General features: G+C 40.6%; 1 protein-coding gene across 1 annotated transcript in view; it reads right to left on the bottom strand.

Moving 5' to 3' along the window:
- The window catches only part of LOC126249154 (uncharacterized), a 325,728-nt gene that overhangs the window by 91,215 nt on the left and 216,635 nt on the right, over positions 1–17,878 (bottom strand). The window contains exon 11 of the mRNA XM_049950809.1: positions 16,120–16,160. Within this exon, the coding sequence (XP_049806766.1) occupies positions 16,120–16,160 (41 nt within the window). The remainder of the gene's footprint in view (positions 1–16,119; positions 16,161–17,878) is intronic.

Genomic DNA, 17,878 nt, shown 5'->3' with positions numbered 1-17,878 from the left:
GTCGCTGCGATCGATGCCCTTTCTCGCCCTACATCTGTTAAGGAACTGCAGGCCTTCTTGGGGATACAAAGGAGATGATGGATCATGAGCTGGATTGCTGCATGTTTGTAGGTTGTAGGGTGCTGGGAGGAAGCCGGGATCAAAGTGTCAGTGAAGGAATTTCGGTTACTTTTAATTTTTGGTTACTGTCTTCTATCTTTAAAATAATGTCCTACAAACTACAAACATGCAGCATTCAATCACATGATCCATCGTCTCCTTTCTATCCCTATGTCCTAAGATGACTTTAACCAGGAACTTGACACAATAAAAACAATAGCTATAAATAATGAATTTGAGCTCAACACCATTGATAAAATTTTAGGTAAAAAGATGAAGAAGCAAGCCGATTCCCTACTGTCCCCAATGAAAAACACAGAAAAACTGGAAAAGAAATGGTGCACATTACTTTTTATAGGGAAAACATCAAATAGCATAAGTAACATCTTGCAGGCAAAGGGCTTCTCTGTGTTTTTCTATGTCCCTCAGACAATAGGTAGTTTCTTTGTTCAATCCAAAAACAAACGACCAGCTATCATAAAATGTGGGGTTTATAAAATCACATGCTGTGGGTGCCAGTCTTGCTACACTGTACACACAGGGAGGTCAAGCTGTACTAGGCTTAAAAAACACCACAGAAACTGGAGATTGAAGAAACCTGATTCAACCTTTGAAGAACACTGTCTGAACAATAACCACAAATACACAATACATGTACACGTCCTACACACAGAGCAAAAGGGGGCCAAACTCAACCAATTAGAAAGTACAGAAATTAAAAACAGATGTGTATATCCCCACACCTGTTATTAAACAAGGAAACCCAATTCAATTATTCACCTCTTTTAGATGAGATCACAACCCCAGGATAGAAGCAAAACTTTGGGCCCCCATCCAGCATAGTTAACAAGCTCTTGGCTGACTCATAACTTTAGTCCGGTCATTGCAGTGTAATTGCTGAATGTGTAATAATGCATGAAATTTGTTAAAAATCGCTGTTAACATAATTGTACATTAAGCTATGGATCAATCAATACCTTAAGAAGTTGAGATGATATCTTTGCTTGTCATCATGTTTATCTGTGCTTTATCATGTTTGGGAATCAGCAATGTACTTGAAAATGGGCTTATAACCTGAAACCTAGGTTTTGCATTAACATTAATAATAAAATCGTGAAATAAGGCCAAAAACAGTGTTTGTTTAGTCAATTTAATTCTTATATCAAGTATTGGTTTGACAGTGATGTTTCGTTTATGTTTGATTGAGATCATAATTTGTGTGCAGTAGGGTTCATGATGGTGCAGTATGCTTTTTTGAGAAATTTTGTATGACAACATGTAATATGTTATCTATAGATGTATACATCATTCCCGAAAAAGGTGACATGCAGCTCACATTAAATTTCGATAAATTTTAAAGGCCAATAAATATAAACAAAACAGACAACAGTTGCACAATATTTGAAAAACGCAGTAATATAAATCACTGCACAATAACTGTTACAATCTATTTAATTCTCTATGTCATCTTTTGTACACTGCTGGCCACTAACATTGCAACACAAGGAAAGATAGAAAATAAAAAAAAAATTGCTTATTGTGCATACACAGTAAATTTCAGCATAACAAAGAGAAATTCAATAAATTTCATACACAGAAAACAATTTGTTACTAAATGTGTATTTTAGTTATCTCCTCACAAGATAAAATTTTCATATATACTGAAGTCATATCAAAGTTCATGGACACTCATACCAGTGTAATTATTGATTTTCAATATATTGTTGCTATTAATGCTGCTCTATTACAACAAAGTGAACCATTTAATGAAAGCACCAACATGCTTAAATTATTTATTTTGGAAATATATGTTTCTATAATATTTTCTATCGAAAGCAATGGAGATGAAAATGAGAAATGTTTAAATTATGAAATCATCCCCCAATTATTCTGCTGACACCTTGTAAAACGTTCCCACCCATCTTTCGCCAGTATCCACCTGACCTTTCGCTCAGCACAACTCCTTTTGGTCATCATATGAATGATGAATTGATAGATTTAGCAAGAACTGGTAACCAACTGTGATTGCTAATAGCAGTACATCATTGGACATGCTGGGATAGTTGTCCAATTCTATACATATTGTGCAATATTCCTGGTAGAATTGGTCTACCAAAGTTTCAGGGCCAGTACATAATTGGGAAAAAACTCAGGTGATTCTCACATTTTCAACATTAGTCAGTGGGCAAATGCACATAACTATAGACCTGTATAACTGACGTCAATCCATTGTACTATAATAGAACACACTTAATGCTTGCAGAGATGTCCACTGTAGGAATCAACATCTACTCTGTATACAATGATTTGTGAAACTGGGTCCACTCTTATCATCTGTGATATCCAGAAGGTAGTAGATAGCAGCACATAGGTTGACGCCACATTTCTTGGCTAGCAGTCACATATAATTGTTTCATACTTAATTATTTTTGCTAAGAAATATTCAGTTTAGCCACAAAGCTGGACAATATTCCAGCAGCCCATATTTTGAACTCTGGCCTCCTAGTAAACAGAATTGAGTATGTCATCCTAAGTTATGAGAAACTTTCTGAAATAGGACTGGAATCAGTAGATTTGTTTTGCACTTTAAAAGTCATTTACCATGGCACTCTGTGGGGAAAGATTTCAAACAGCAGCAGTTTGGCTGAAACATTCAGTTGCCTCCCTCTCGTGTGTTGATATCATGCAATGCTGACTGAGCACAGTGTTGCTGAATGTAAGCGCAACACCACTGCTTCTGTCAGAGATGTCCTCTGGGCTCGGTGGCTAAGGAAGTGGTGGCTGAGGCACGGCTGATGTCTCCAATGCTGTAGCAGCTGTGACCCACTGTAGGAATGCTGTGACTGGCATGTTACATCCCAGGGCTTGGCGGGGGCCACATCAGCGGCAGCTCTGTGTCTCATGTCGCAGGGCAGGCTGCCTTGATGTGAGGTCAAACTCTGGACCCTGTGCCACATTCCACACAGTGCCTCAAGTGTCAGAGCCCCATTATGGTAGTTCTGTGATACTAACACATGAATACTTGAGTACAAAAGTGGCTAGGTATTTATACACTCACAGCTGCGCTTGCTTGGGCTTTGCTATGCCTTGTAGCACGTATATTAAATACTTCCGTGGTTGCTGGTGTGAAAATGCTTCCGCCTTCTTCTGCTTAGGTGCTGCTGTGTCAACTATTTCCATAGCTCACCCAACTCACTCACCTCGCAACGCACTCCACCTGTGTTGTGTTTTGTAGTGTATAACATCTGCGCTCACCTGTGGTCAGCTCGGCTGTGGTCTACTTCATACTCTGCATGTTTCTGACTCAAAATGGTCAGTGTGCTACAGTGCCCTCTCTCTTGACAAGAACTGGTCGCTTGGTCACCATACATACATTATCCTCATACCAGAATGACAGATCCTGGTGGCTGACTCAACTGGCTCTGGGCCATTCTTTGAGGATTACTTTTACCAATAAGTGCCCTTAAACGCTATTTATCCTAGGTCACTTAATTTTCTGCTCAATTCAGTTTATTGCTACAGCTCTCCCTCAGCTGCCTCCTAGGCTCTGGAATCCAGTCCACTCGCATTTGAACAATGGCTGTGTCTGGACTTTGTCTTGTGTTCCACTTTCTGTAAATGAAAACAAGGATTCTGCTTAACAGAGTAAATGTCACTGCAGTAGATGGTATGACAATGGTCAACATTGCTTCCATCCGGTACTGACTCTTCCCGTCCTGGCTAACATGCTGAATTAATATCTTCATGGAGATTCACCCCTCCTGCTCCTAACAACATTGTCTATGGACTGCATTAGCTTGGGTCCCAGTCTGGTTTAACTAAGTCAGACTCAAGGCTGGTAGCACTTCTATGGGTTCCTCTGGCCAACACATTTGAGGCTGTGAAATGCTTAGGTGAGTTATCCCCCAAAATTGAGGCAAATAGATGGAAAGTAGGTCCCATTATTTAACATGGCATCCCATTTATTAATAATCCACCCCCACCTAACTCTGACATTTCTGCTGTCATGAGTTTCCACTGCTCAAAACAATTGGCTACTATTATTACTTTATCAAAAGTAGAGTACAATGACTATGCCTCAACCTGCTAGAGGTACAACTTAGGTCTAATCACCTCCTTCTTGCATTCATTCTCTGCTTTCTGATCCATGAGTAACTTCACTGTACAGGAATCCTGACCCACTCACACTACTCTGTTTCGACAAACTGTAATCACACCCCTGTAACACTTTTGTAACTCCGCTTCTTTCATTCCCGGATGTTTACTCTTATCTTCCACAACCAATAACAACTATTGTACCTTTACACTGACAAACATCTTCAGCATCCCCCACCTAACAGGATATGGATGGACTACATAACATTGGTACCACTCCTGCTTTGCTGCTACTGGAAAGGAAACTGAAATGTACACCTTTGCCCCATCAATCCTTGCTTCTACTGTGCCTAAGTTAAAATAAAAGGGTAAAGTTTTATGATTAGGTTCCAGAGCCAAGTCCAAGCTCTGATGATAGCTCAGTTTTCACTTTTCATAGCTCCTCCAAGTACTGTTCTGGTGACAATAAGTTAACTTCTAGCTGGCCCCACACATATTGCTGCATAGCTTTCTGCAATTCTGCTGCCTCTCTTCATGCTTCCCTCATGCTGTCCTTAATGGAGATTCATCCCTCCTGCTCACTAACAACATTCTCTATGGACTGCATTAGCTTGGGTCCCAAAGTCTGGTTTAACTAAGTCAGACTTGTTCGCCCACTGCTTGAATATTGCTCACCAGCATAGGATCCGTACCAGATAGGGTTGATAGAAGAGATAGAAAAGATCCAACGGAGAGCAGCGCACTTCGTTACAGGATCATTTAGTAATCGCAAAAGTGTTACGTAGATGATAGATAAACTCCAGTGGAAGACTTTGCAGGAGAGACGCTCAGTAGCTCGGTACGGGCTTTTGTTGAAGTTTCGAGAACATACCTTCACCAAGGAGTCAAGCAGTATATTGCTCCCTCCTACATACATCTCGCAAAGAGACCATGAGGATAAAATCAGAGAAATTAGAACCCACACAGAAGCATACCGACAATCTTTCTTTCCGCGAGTGGTGCGAGACTGGAATAGAAGGGAGAACCGATAGAGGTACTCATAGTACCCTCCGCCACACACCGTCAGTGGCTTGCGGAGTAAAGATGTAGGTGTAGATGTAGAAGGTTTGTAACCATTTTATTACTACTACTTCCTTGTCAAGTATCCCTAGTTTGGAACCTCTTAATGTTCTAATTCACTAATTCTTCTGCTGTTTTGGCATAGCTCATCACTTCCCCACTCACCTGATATAGTAACCCATTATTGTTCAGTACATCCTTCTCCAAACTAGTGACCTGCGTCGTGTGCCACTCACTTGCTACGTTGTTTCCTCTCACCCATCGTTTTCCTACATCTCCTGTGTCATTCAGTCTCGTAATGTCCTCTCACCAGCTGTCCCAAACACAGTTTTCATATGTTGGCCTCACACAGGGACCCTACCTCTTCTCCTTCTCATATGTGGTATAATTGCAAAAACCTGTGTCATTTTATCCCATAACTACTCATAAACCCCAAGTATTCTCCTACAGAACCCGACAACTCCTTTAAGCATTCTGTGATTCTCTGCCCCCTGTCGAAAATTATCAAAGGCTTCTTCCAGCCATCTCACCTCATTTCGTATCTTCCTGCATCACCCAGCAATGATTGATAATCACCAGATCTTCTTGCTTCACGAATAGCACTCCACTTCCACGGAGTGGTTCCACAATGTTTCCACCCTGATAATGACCAGTAGTTCAGTTACGACCCACCTCATCTTGTCTCCTGGTGGATCTCAGCTGAGCCCAGGGATACCTATTACCCTTTTCTCTCCCTAAAGTCCATTGCTGCCCTGCAGCAGCTCATTTTGCTTATACTAAATATTATGTTACACCTATATCTAACATATAAAACCATTCATTTATTCTTACCTCCTATGTCTTAACCGATACGAACTTCCTATAGTTGCTTTGCCGACAACCACTCAGTGGCCCCTTTGCACCTCCTTTTGCAGTTTCCTCCTCCAGTCCACCCCTCCAGTTCGTGGGATGGCCTCTGGTCCCCTCCTAAAAGTTTCAAATGTCCCACATGCACAGTTGTTATTCTCGTCAGCAACTGAATCTGGACATTCACTGGTGATGTAGTTTCCACAATTTGGCACAGCTCTTGATACTTCATAAAAAAATTTTCCTCTTCCTCTTTGGAGTGTATGAAGTCAATAACATCATCCATTGGCCAGCCTTGTATTGTGGCACTCTTGCTCTATGGCTCAGTGCTTCCTGTTGCTTTTCCAATGATCATGTATTTGCCCTCCACACCCTGTTCCAAATTTCTCATATCACCCTTGCAAACTCCTTTGCTTCCCCTCCTTGGTTGTTAATATGTTAAACAATGATGGCATTTTACAACCATATACCATATTATATGGCAACAATCCTGTATTTGTGTGCTGTTCTGAGTTGTACTCAGAAACCATGCACCTTAAATAGACATCCCAATTGGTATGGTGTGCGCCCACACTGTGTCCTAGCATCTTTCCTATAGTTCTATGCACCCTTTCTGTTCTTCCATTAGATTGAGGATGTAGAGGACTTGTCATCAATTTCTTCACACATATCAACTTACACAGTTCCTTAAACAAATCCAACATAAAGTTGGTTCCCTAGTACGTTTTTATCATTTCAGTTACCCTGATCTTCAGAATCCAATTTTTCACTAACCCTTATGCTACTTTTCCTGCATTGGGACCATTTCCACATAACTCGACAAGTGATCTATAATCGTCATTACGTATTTATTCCCTGCAGGTGTTTTTTGAAAGGACTAAAACATTAATCCCAATAAATACACACAATGCTAATGCTTTAGGTAACCTCTGCAATGGTACTCTCGTTCAACACAAATCCATTCTCTGTGCTCACTGTATGCAATTCTGCTATACTGATTCATGTCCATCTTGCTATCCTTCTACCAATACCACTCCACTACTCTCTTGTTGGTAGACCTACATCCTTCATGACCCACCAACATGTGATCATGTGTCTCTTGTAGCAATCTATTCCTCAGCTTCGCTGGTACTACTACTTGTGATTCCAACTTGGGTTTCTCTGTACAACAACCCATCCTGCATACAAAACTGTGATTGTTTACTATATTGCTTACACCCATCATCCGTATTTTGTGCTGTCTGCCACTCCTTCACCTCACCGCCACATAATTGCAACACTGCTACTTTCCTATCTAGGCCATCTGTATTCCCATATTTCTTTCCAGGCTTATGTATGACCCCAAAATCAAACTCTCTCAGTCTTACTGCTCATCCCACTAGATGGATTCTTCAGTACCAGCAACCATTTCATCACTGCATGATCCATTATCACTCAAAACTTTTTCCCGAAGAGATAACATTGGAAGTAGGTGATTCTGTAGGTAAGGCTCAAGATCCTTCTTTTTTCCCCTATCATGCAGTAATTTCTCTCTGTCAAATTCAGCTGCCTTGATGCACAGGTTATTGGGTGCTCTATGCCATCTATTTTTGGAGACATCACACAGCTAAGTACATGGTTGGATGCATTACATGACAAAATGAATTTCTTACTGAAATCTGGAAACACTAAGATTGGGCTTGATGTAAAAACTTCTTTCAGTCTCTCAAAATCATGCTGAAAATCCTCTGACTACACAAATTTTAAACCTTTCTTCAGCAATTGCAGCGAGGGTCTGGCAACATCTCCAAATCCCTTTACGAATCTTCAGTACTAGTCTGCAACTCCAAGGAAAGATTGTAGTTCCTTCACTGACTCAGACACAGAAAATTCACATATAGCTTCACTCAATCTCCAGCAGGAGGAGGAGGGTGGGAGGGGGCTTTGTCTGTCTTAATCCCACCCTTACATACTATGCCACATCTCCCAATACAAAATTACATTTTTCCTTATTCAACACAAAATCCACTGCCTTCAATCTCAGGAACACTTCTCTTAAGCATTACATGTGCTATTCCATATCAATCACATAGACAATTATATCATCAAGATGTACCAAGCATTAACATGGTTTCAGTCCTCTGAGAGCTCCATTTAACAATCTCTGAAATGTAAGAGGTGAGTTCTCTACCTGGCTCACCTCGCAACGCATGAAGGCTACGTTGTATTTTGTACGACATAACATATGTGCTCACCTGCATTTGGCTCAGCTGTAATCTGCTTTCTACTTCACATGTCTCTGACTGAATATAGTAAGTGCACTACATTTCAGATGTTGAAGTACCTTCTGCTGTGTTGAAAGCTTGATACAACGACTCGCAGCTGTCTCTTAACATAAACAAATGTAACATATTGATGCAAGGACTGGCAGCTGATCCCTAACATAAACAAATGTAACATATTGAGTATAAATGGGAATATGAACCTATTATTGATTGGTTGGTGATCAGTTATGAGAACAGTCACAACCATTAGCTATGTATCAGTATGCTTCTATATCAATTTAAGGTACAATGATGACATTGTTGCAGGACTGTTATACACCAGAGAGATTCACTGGAGGAATCCTGGGGGAGCATTATTCAACCCCTAAGGTGATAGTTAAAAAAATAACTTTGTTTATTCAATTCTCGAATATTGCTTGTCAATATGGAATCCTTTCCAGGTTGGATTTTATGACCACCCCTCATAATTTATTCAGTTTATCACATTGTTTCATGCACTTGAAGCAAAAACATTAGCTTTACTATTCCCTTAAAGACAGCCTGGTTCCTTGCTGCTGACTCCCTCATGTCTTATGTGACAAATAGTCTATCCAAGTGGGTAACATTAAGTTCTCTGCACAAAATGACTGTCCACTTACATGCACAAAAGAAAGTATCTACAGATATTTTTAACTATGGGTATGAGCAGAACAATCCTACATTTCCTTTGACAATTCTTGTGTTCAAACTGTAAGTTTTTGACTCCAAGGGTTTCAATTTGAAAAAATAGATCCCCTCTAACGTTCCCGAAGTGCTGAAAGGATTGCCTTTATATTTCAACCATCTCTAATGATCATACTGTTGACAGGATGTTAAACTCTTAATATTTCTTCCTTTTGTACATATTTCTTCCTTTTGTACATTTCACAACGCTGTAAACTTCAGTACGTCTTAAAATTAGTGGTAACTTTTGCTGCTCTTGCACTCATGAACACAAATAACTTCACAATAAATCTTGTTACTACTCTGCACCTGAATAACAGTACTCATTCTCTTTCAGATAAATTTTTATTTTGCTGCTTTATCCTCAAATATTCCAATTCAAGGCCATTACCTATGGAATAGCATGCAACACCACATATTTTAGAAGATTCTTCAACATTCTGAGGCAATTCAAAACATCAGTGTTCATTCTAAACACAATTAAGTGTTCATATGAAAATGAAGTCCCATACTTCTTGCCATCTTGTGTTACTAATGATTTTCACTGTGACTGAACTTCTTTAAGATTCAAAACTAAGAAACTGTACTTTGTCCCACTAATATTTATTTATTTTTGTAATGGCACCACCTGATGTCACTGTGGAAGCCAAATAGCTGACTTGACATTAGTGCCGGCCTCTGCGCAGCCACCACTCAAGAGGGCACTGGTCATCAGGAGTGCTTCCTGATGGGATCATGCCAGAATCTGGCATATAAACCAGTCCAAGGCTGGTCTCAGTCAGTTGTAATGTGAACTCTATTTTTCATAGCAAAAACTTGGATGTGCCACAGATTGGACTTTCCTTTGGAAAAACGTAAGTTATCTTGTGTTGAGTAATAAACCAGGGTGGTCCCCGCTACTGCATGTAACTCATCTTTAACCCATGTCAACTGCAAATAAGCTGCTGCTGCTGATTATGGGTTTCAAGACTAAACATCTGTTATCAGTCTCCTATTCCTCCATCCAGGATGGAATCAGTGTATTTCATCTTTCTGCATCTGGAATAAATCCTATGGGAAGAAGTGAGAATATTTTCTAAATGTTTGTGTAGCATGAATCTGAGGAGAGAGATGGGCACCAGCTTGGTATTCACTAGTGGCATATGGGAAACTGCCTAAATACAACATTCTCATGTTTAGTCCATGAAGCATTAGATTTGTATCAGGCTTGCGCCCCTCCCCATGTCCCAGAAGTCATGTGTTAACACTCTCAGCTAGCTGAGTAGGTGCTTGCAAATAGGACATTGAACATTTTGTATCAGATGAGAGATTGATCCCTCTCACTACCCCCCCCCCCCCCCCCAACCACATACAATTACCACTAACACAAACCTACAGGGTTATTATGAGCTAATAGCAACAATATTACAGGCACTGCAAGCATTAGCGAGTGTACCAGGCATCTCTCCTGTGCCACCCGTGTCCATGATTTTCCTGCCATGTAACAAACACAGAGCAGAGTGGGAAGCTCATGCCTATGATTCCAGTTATACTTTACGCCCTGCCAAATTTCCAACATGAAAGATACATCCCAAACTGCATCATCTAATACAGAAACTAGAGTTACTACCGAACTCACAGGAAGTTGTCTAGAATATTCTCTTTCTTGGGACAACATTTTTCAACAAAGAAATATGTTTTTACGGCCAGCTTAGGAAAAGGAGCCCAACCAACGTTATGCAGAATGGGCCACCAACATGCATGGATTAAGCATGAATTCCCATTTCAAATGTTTGTGCGGGCAGAACTCTGCAGACTCTCTAACCAGAGACATGACAGTGTGTCTTACCCCCAAATCAGAAGTAGGGAACCTTGTATTAGGGGAATCAGATCCTTCTTTGAGGGGAGTAATGCAAATAGCTCAAGTCTATGAAACTGCTCATGTAACCCAGAATTTCTATATAGTGGAAGGAGATGTCGCACCATTCAGTTCTCCATCACCAGTCATGTGGGATGTCATGGCACCACTGGCAGGGCCCTTACCTGCTCCATCACCAGAACGACCTTAAAAACAACTACACCACACCATTAGCAGTGGGCCATGTCAGCAGCAGTGCCATGGCCTAGCTGTAAACATTACTTACTGTGACACACATACAGCATATGCCCCATCAGCACACATGAAATGCTAGCCCCATTGGCAATTTTTTTCTGTGGGTGCTGGCCCCACTGTGAACAACAATAATTTTAAGCTCTTTTCATGGTTTTGGATTTGTGATTCATCAAACAACAAAATATCTCGAATGTAACCTACACAAGTGTTCTTTCAGGCAATCATCTGTGAAAGATTTGTGTTTCAACCACTTGGACAATGCATGCACTGGAACTAGCAGAAGATCCTGTCACAGTCACTACTCACAGTGAAATGATGTCCAGCATAGCACTTACATGGCTTACTAGCAACTTACAAGGCCATTCCAATTGGAGGCTACAATCCAGCAGAGGCGCTTCATGGCTGCCTTCACTGTACCAATTTGGACATGTTACACTCACCGCCAGCACATGTCATCGATGAAGCTTCTTCTTTCAGGTTAGATGCCTTCAGGGTGGCCTGCAAGTTTGGACGCCATCCAACCTGGATCTACAGGACAATCTCCATCCACCAATGATGTCTATCACGGTGCCCAAAAACTGAAATGTACAATGCCACCATGATCAACTTCACCTCCACCATCTGCGTCTGCAGCCACCTGGTTCTCAACCCCCTTCGGTGGACCCTGTGGTCTCATGACAACTTCTGCAATTTCCATCAAGCCTTATCCTGCCCTTGCCTTCCACAGCAAAACTCATAGACTTTAATCTGCTGCCTCTCCTAGTAGCATAGTGGATATTCTTGGTCATGCAACATCTGTGTCCTCTCCCGCAGCGGGTGCTGGTTGGAGAGGATACACTGGCTCCACCTTACACCATCATGGAAAGCCAGTAGCTGGCACAACATTACTGTCTACAGCTGTGACGATGCTACCCAGACAGTACTGGTCATCAGGAATGCCCTCTGAGAGACCCACACCAAAATCTGCCATATAAGTCGGCCCAGGGTCAGTCTGTGTTAGTTATGATGTGATCTATGTAGTGCGTGGTGAGTGTGCAACTCGTCTAGCTCTTGTGCTGCTACTAGTTCGGCTCTGGTGCTACTATTGTGGATATCGTGTTGACTGGATTTTGTTTTGGCATAAGGACCTAAGGTAGCTTTTGAGGAGCATCCTGTTTTATATCTCTTGTTGTAAATAAATTTGGGTGAATCGTCGCTACCTCTTACCTCACCTTTTACAAAAGTTACAAACTGCTTTGGTATTAATAAACTTCCTGGCAGATTAAAACTGTGTGCCAGATCAAGGCTCGAACTCGGGACCTTTGCCTTTCGCGGTCAAGTACTCTACCCAAGCATGACTCACGCCCTGTCCTCCCAGCTTTACTTCTGCCAATATCTCGTCTCCTACCTAGCCATGTCTCCGCAATATCCTTTCTTTCAGGAGTGCTAGTTCTACAAGGTTCGCAGGAGAGCTTCTGTGAAGTTTGGAGGGTAGGAGACGAGATACAGGCAGAAGTAAAGCTGTGAGGACGGGGCGCGAGTCGTGCTTGGGTAGCTCAGATGATAGAGCACTTACCCACGCAAGGCAAAGGTCCCAAGTTCGAGTCTCGGTCCAGCACACAGTTTTAATCTGCCAGGAAGTTTCATATCAGCGCACACTCCGCTGCAGAGTGAAAATCTCATTCTGCTTTGAGATTGTTGGGCCATCATCAGGAGTCAACTGACTAGTCTCCAGAAGAGACATTAGTGAGCAAGGAACCAGATCTTAATTAAAAATATTACCCAGCATATAGTATGTTTGGTCATGACACTGTTAGAAAATGTGAAATCAAGTATTCATTACTCCTGTTATGTATTAGTATGTTACAATAGCTAGTGACTTAGTCTGATGCAGTGGAATAGAGGTTGAGAGTAGATAAAACTGCAACATAAATAGCTGCTCTTGCATGAGGATTTCAGTACAAACTTTACATGGCCATTGACAGTATTAAATAGACACTGACACAGAATTATTATCATTGTTTTTACAGTAGAAAGGCACAAGTTATTATATAATATGTAGGATGACGGTGACTTAATGATAATGTAAGTATACAAGAAGGTTAAATTGCAGTTTACAGAATAAATATCACCAAAATAATATAGAATGAACAGACATGGCATTAAAGCACATAATTTGTATGGATGGAAATAAGGCAAGTGTAAATATACACATACCAAAAAAAGTTTTGCATCATCTTGGTTCCGAGAGTTCCGGAACCTGTACAGAAAAATGGAATATAGATCAACATAAACATCACAGCCACCCTTGTTATTGCTAATGGGAACATTGCATATTATACCACCATACAACGAGACCTTCAAAGGTGGTGGTCGAGACTGCTGTACGCACCAGTACCCTTAATACACAGTAGCACATTCTCCTGCATTGATGCATGCCTGTATTCATCATAGCATACTATCCACAAATTCATCAAAGCACTGTTGGTCCAGATTGTCCCATTCCTCAACGGTGATTCAGCATAGATCCCTCAGAATGGTTGGTGGGTCATATCGTCCATAAATAAGCCCTTTCCAATCTATCCCAGGCATGTTCGATAGGGTTCATGTCTGGAGAACATGCTGGCCATTCTAGTTGAGCGATGTCGTTATCCTGAAGGAAGTCATTCACAAGATGTGCAGGATGGGGGCGCGAATTGTCATCCACGAAGACAAATGCCTCGCCAATATACTGACGATATGGTTGCACTATGAGTCGGAGGGTGACATTCATGTATTGTACTGCCGTTACGGCACCTTCCATGACCATCAGCGGCATACATCGGCCCCACATAATGTCACCCCAAAACAGCAGGGAACCTCTCCCTTGCTGCACTCACTGGACAGTGTGCCTAAGGCGTTTGCCCTGATTGGGTTGCTTCCAACCATGTCTCCGACAATTGTCTGGTTGAAGGCATATGAGACACTCATCAGTGAAGAGAACGTGATGCCAATCCTGAGCAGTACATTCGGCATGTTGTTGGGCCAATCTGTACCGCACTGCACGGTGTCGTGGTTACAAAGATGGACCTCCCCATGGACGTCGGGAGTGAATTTGCGCATCATGCAGCCTATTGTGCGCAGTTTGAGTGATAACACAGCGTCCTGTGGTTGCACTAAAAGCATTATTCAACATGGTGGCGTTGCTGTAAGGGTTCCTCCAAGCCATAATCCACAGGTAGTGGTCATCCCCTGCAGTAGTAGCCCTTGGGCGGCCTGAGTGAGGCATGACATCAACACTTCTTGTCTCTCTGTATCTCCTCCATGTCCGAACAACACTGCTTTGGTTCACTCCGAGACGCCTGGACACTTCCCTTGTTGAGAGCCTTTCCTGGCACAAAGTAACAATGTGGACACAATTAAACCATGGTATTGACTATATAGGCATGGTTGAACTATGGACAACACGAGCCGTGTACCTCCTTCCTGGTGGAATGACTGGAACTGATCGGCTGTCGGACCCCCTCAGTCTAATAGGTGCTGCTCATGCATGGCTGTTTACATCTTCGGGTGGGTTTAGTGACATCTCTGAAGAGTCAAAGCGACTGTGTCTGTGATACAATATCCACAGTCAATGTCTACCTCAGACATTCTGGGATCAGGGGTGATGCAAAACTTGTTTTGATGTGTGTAGTAATGGAGGAAAGAGAGCAATAGGCTTAGATTATGTTAGTAAGAATAACTGAAACTCAATACACAGACTTAGTATGACAAGTTCCAATTGTCCTACACAGAATGTAATTAGAAAAAAAAGGAAAGGGAAGGGAAGGTGAGTTCTAGGAAACTAAGCCTGGGCATTCCAATAGAGGGAACAGGGCTAATCCTGGGCATTCCAATAGGAGAAGCAGTGGAACACACACAAAAGCATAAGACTAAGAACTGTAAGGGAAACAAATAAGGTATAAATGCCACTTACATTACAGTGAAAGTGTGAGGGACGTGGAGATGAATGTGATCATTGTAACTGAAGTAAAAATTGTGTGTTACTGATTGATGATGTGAAGCTTACGAGTGGGGATGCGATCAGTGATCATTTAGGACCACATCAGGTTTTTTTGTCAAATATTTACTGACCTCGAATGCTTCCAACAGGTCATTTTCCCCTTTGCTGACAACATGAATGAGTTCTTCTAAGTTTACTTTCTGTTTGTGACCTTCCATTGGTACATTCACCAAGTACTGGGGTCTGAATATTTCCAGCTACTTTCATTCCCAGTGAGTGTGGCTGCTATAGTCCTACCCATCTGACCAATATACGATTTGTTACAGGTATAGTGGTCAAACAGGTGTGGTTATAACAGCTAGACTCAGCACAAACATAGCTGAGGACAACCTAGCACAAACATCGCTGAAGACTGCTGAAGTCAGATTGCACATTTTCTGAACAAAAGCAGAGGGTAGGTCAAATCTAATCTACTGCCACATCTCTTTTTCACTGTTGTCCTAGGTGAGTTGCTGTCTACTCCCTTTAATAGCTCCTGTATATTCTATAGGAGTCATTGGTCCGAAATGCTTGATAATTGTTCACGTAGGTGAATAAGTGTGTTAATGGCCCGTTACACACTGTCAACTTACAATATGCTGCATCACAACGCCAACAGATTTTAGTTGTTGGTGGTTTGCCTTTTATGAGAGGTAAGCTCAGTCTTGTGTCAGCCATTGCATTTGTAAGTCATATCACATTTTTATCACAATGTAAAACAGCAGAATACATCAGCATCCATTTAAAGAGTATTTTATACATTACATGAACTGACAACATACACTACCAAATTTAAACTAACCAAAGTTTTCTTTGTATTTTCAGTCATAAAAGGCTGTTCTACATCTGAAGATCATATAATCAAACCAGTATACGTGAGCAATCATTTTTTTGCTTAAATTATGGGACATAGAATCACGATACAATTTGAGTTAGAACAACCTAGATTAATCAAATATTACCTTCTCCACTCATTCTCGTTCTGGATCTTTCTTCCAAAGATCTGTAATAAAATAAAAATCAGCTGTAAATACACATGATTACACATGAAAAACTATAAACCAAATACCAAAATTATCAAATTAAAACACAAAACCACCAAATGTAAGGACACACATTAATTATAAATGAAAACACAGTATTGTGTATGTTCTACACCAGTAGTGTAGAACATACATACTAATGTTATAAATGGAAAAGTAGCTATGTTTTCATGACTAAAACACTGAACCAATTTTGGCAGATAACACTTGCATGGAGGGCAGCAAGGCGGAGGCGGAATGTTTATAGATTATTCTCTGAAAGTGTGAATCCAATGCTTACTCATGTGTGGTTTCTGAAATTTTAAAAAGAATTCTTACACTATCTGACAAAGCTGGACAGCTTGTGCAACAAATAGTGTGGAAATACAATAATAAAATCTGATGATAAGTCTGAGAACTGTATGTAAAACTATTACATTGGGAAAGCCTTAAGAAATGTATTACTAATATTGTGTATTTTACATTATGCTTTCAAAACTAAGTCTGATTTAGAGCATAGTTCTAAGAGATTCTGAGCTGCGGAAGTTATTCGAATCCAGCAAAACTCAGAGAAATCTCACTACAACTGGAACTTAGATGCAGAATGAAATGTGACCTAAAGAGCTATAGACACATTAGAACAGTCACATGCCCATTGTATTTTAAACATTGAGTGTCATACATCTCTTATAGCTTCTGAGATACTTGAAGACTCACAGCGATTGCATCATTTAGATGCTGTACAACAAACAGAGAGACGTTATGCCTTTAAATGTAGAATGTGGAAGGCGTTTAGCATTTCATTTATGGAAAAGTCTCACTTGCAGCCAAACCCACAAAATCTTTATGTCCTTGCACAAGGAAGCAAAATCAAAAACTTGTTTATGGAACTGTGTTAAGATTGTAAAATAACTAATTGATAAGAAAGAAACATTTTTGTAGCTTTTAACATTTTTTAACTAAGATTCAACATATGGCAAAATAACACAAACACATTCATCGTACATATATATTGGCAAAACATACATTTATACATACACAGTACATATCTAAACAACTATACACCCAGATCATTATACATTACCAGATTACTTACACACCATCACTCATCATAATAAAACTACTGCTACGCAAGTGCAGCTACGGGTAACAGCTAGTACACAATACTGTACTTTTCATTTATAACTATGAAGTTTTTCCATCAAGAAGCAGCAGAAGAATCAGTTAACATGACACACATTAAGTTAAAATAAATATGAAAAACTATAAACTAAAAATTTGTGCTTCCAAATCCTTCGGCACATAAAAATGTTGTTGTTGTTGTGGTCTTCAGTCCAAAGACTGGTTTGATACAGTTCTCCATGTTACTCTATATTGTGCCACATAAAAATAAATATGAGAAAAGGTTAACCAAGAATCAGTGTGTGACATGCAATCGGTTAAACATATAATTTAGATATAATATACAGTGCAACAAACATTTTGGCAGCTGCAAAGTGTGTGGCATGAGTTTTATTATGCTGTAAAAGAAAACAACACTTTGCTACATACATCACAAACAACTTCTCACATTATGTGTGGCATTGTTACATACAATGACTGACATCATGTCACATGATACACATCACAACAGAAGAGAATATGCACAGAGTATTCACAATCGAGCACATCATCAGGCACCTATAGACATTCGAAGACC

Source organism: Schistocerca nitens, chromosome 3, assembly GCF_023898315.1.
Source record: "Schistocerca nitens isolate TAMUIC-IGC-003100 chromosome 3, iqSchNite1.1, whole genome shotgun sequence".
In the NCBI taxonomy this organism is placed as follows: Eukaryota; Metazoa; Arthropoda; class Insecta; order Orthoptera; family Acrididae; genus Schistocerca; species Schistocerca nitens.
The sequence above is the reverse complement of the archived record's forward strand: the minus strand, read 5'-3'. Positions and strand labels throughout refer to the sequence as shown.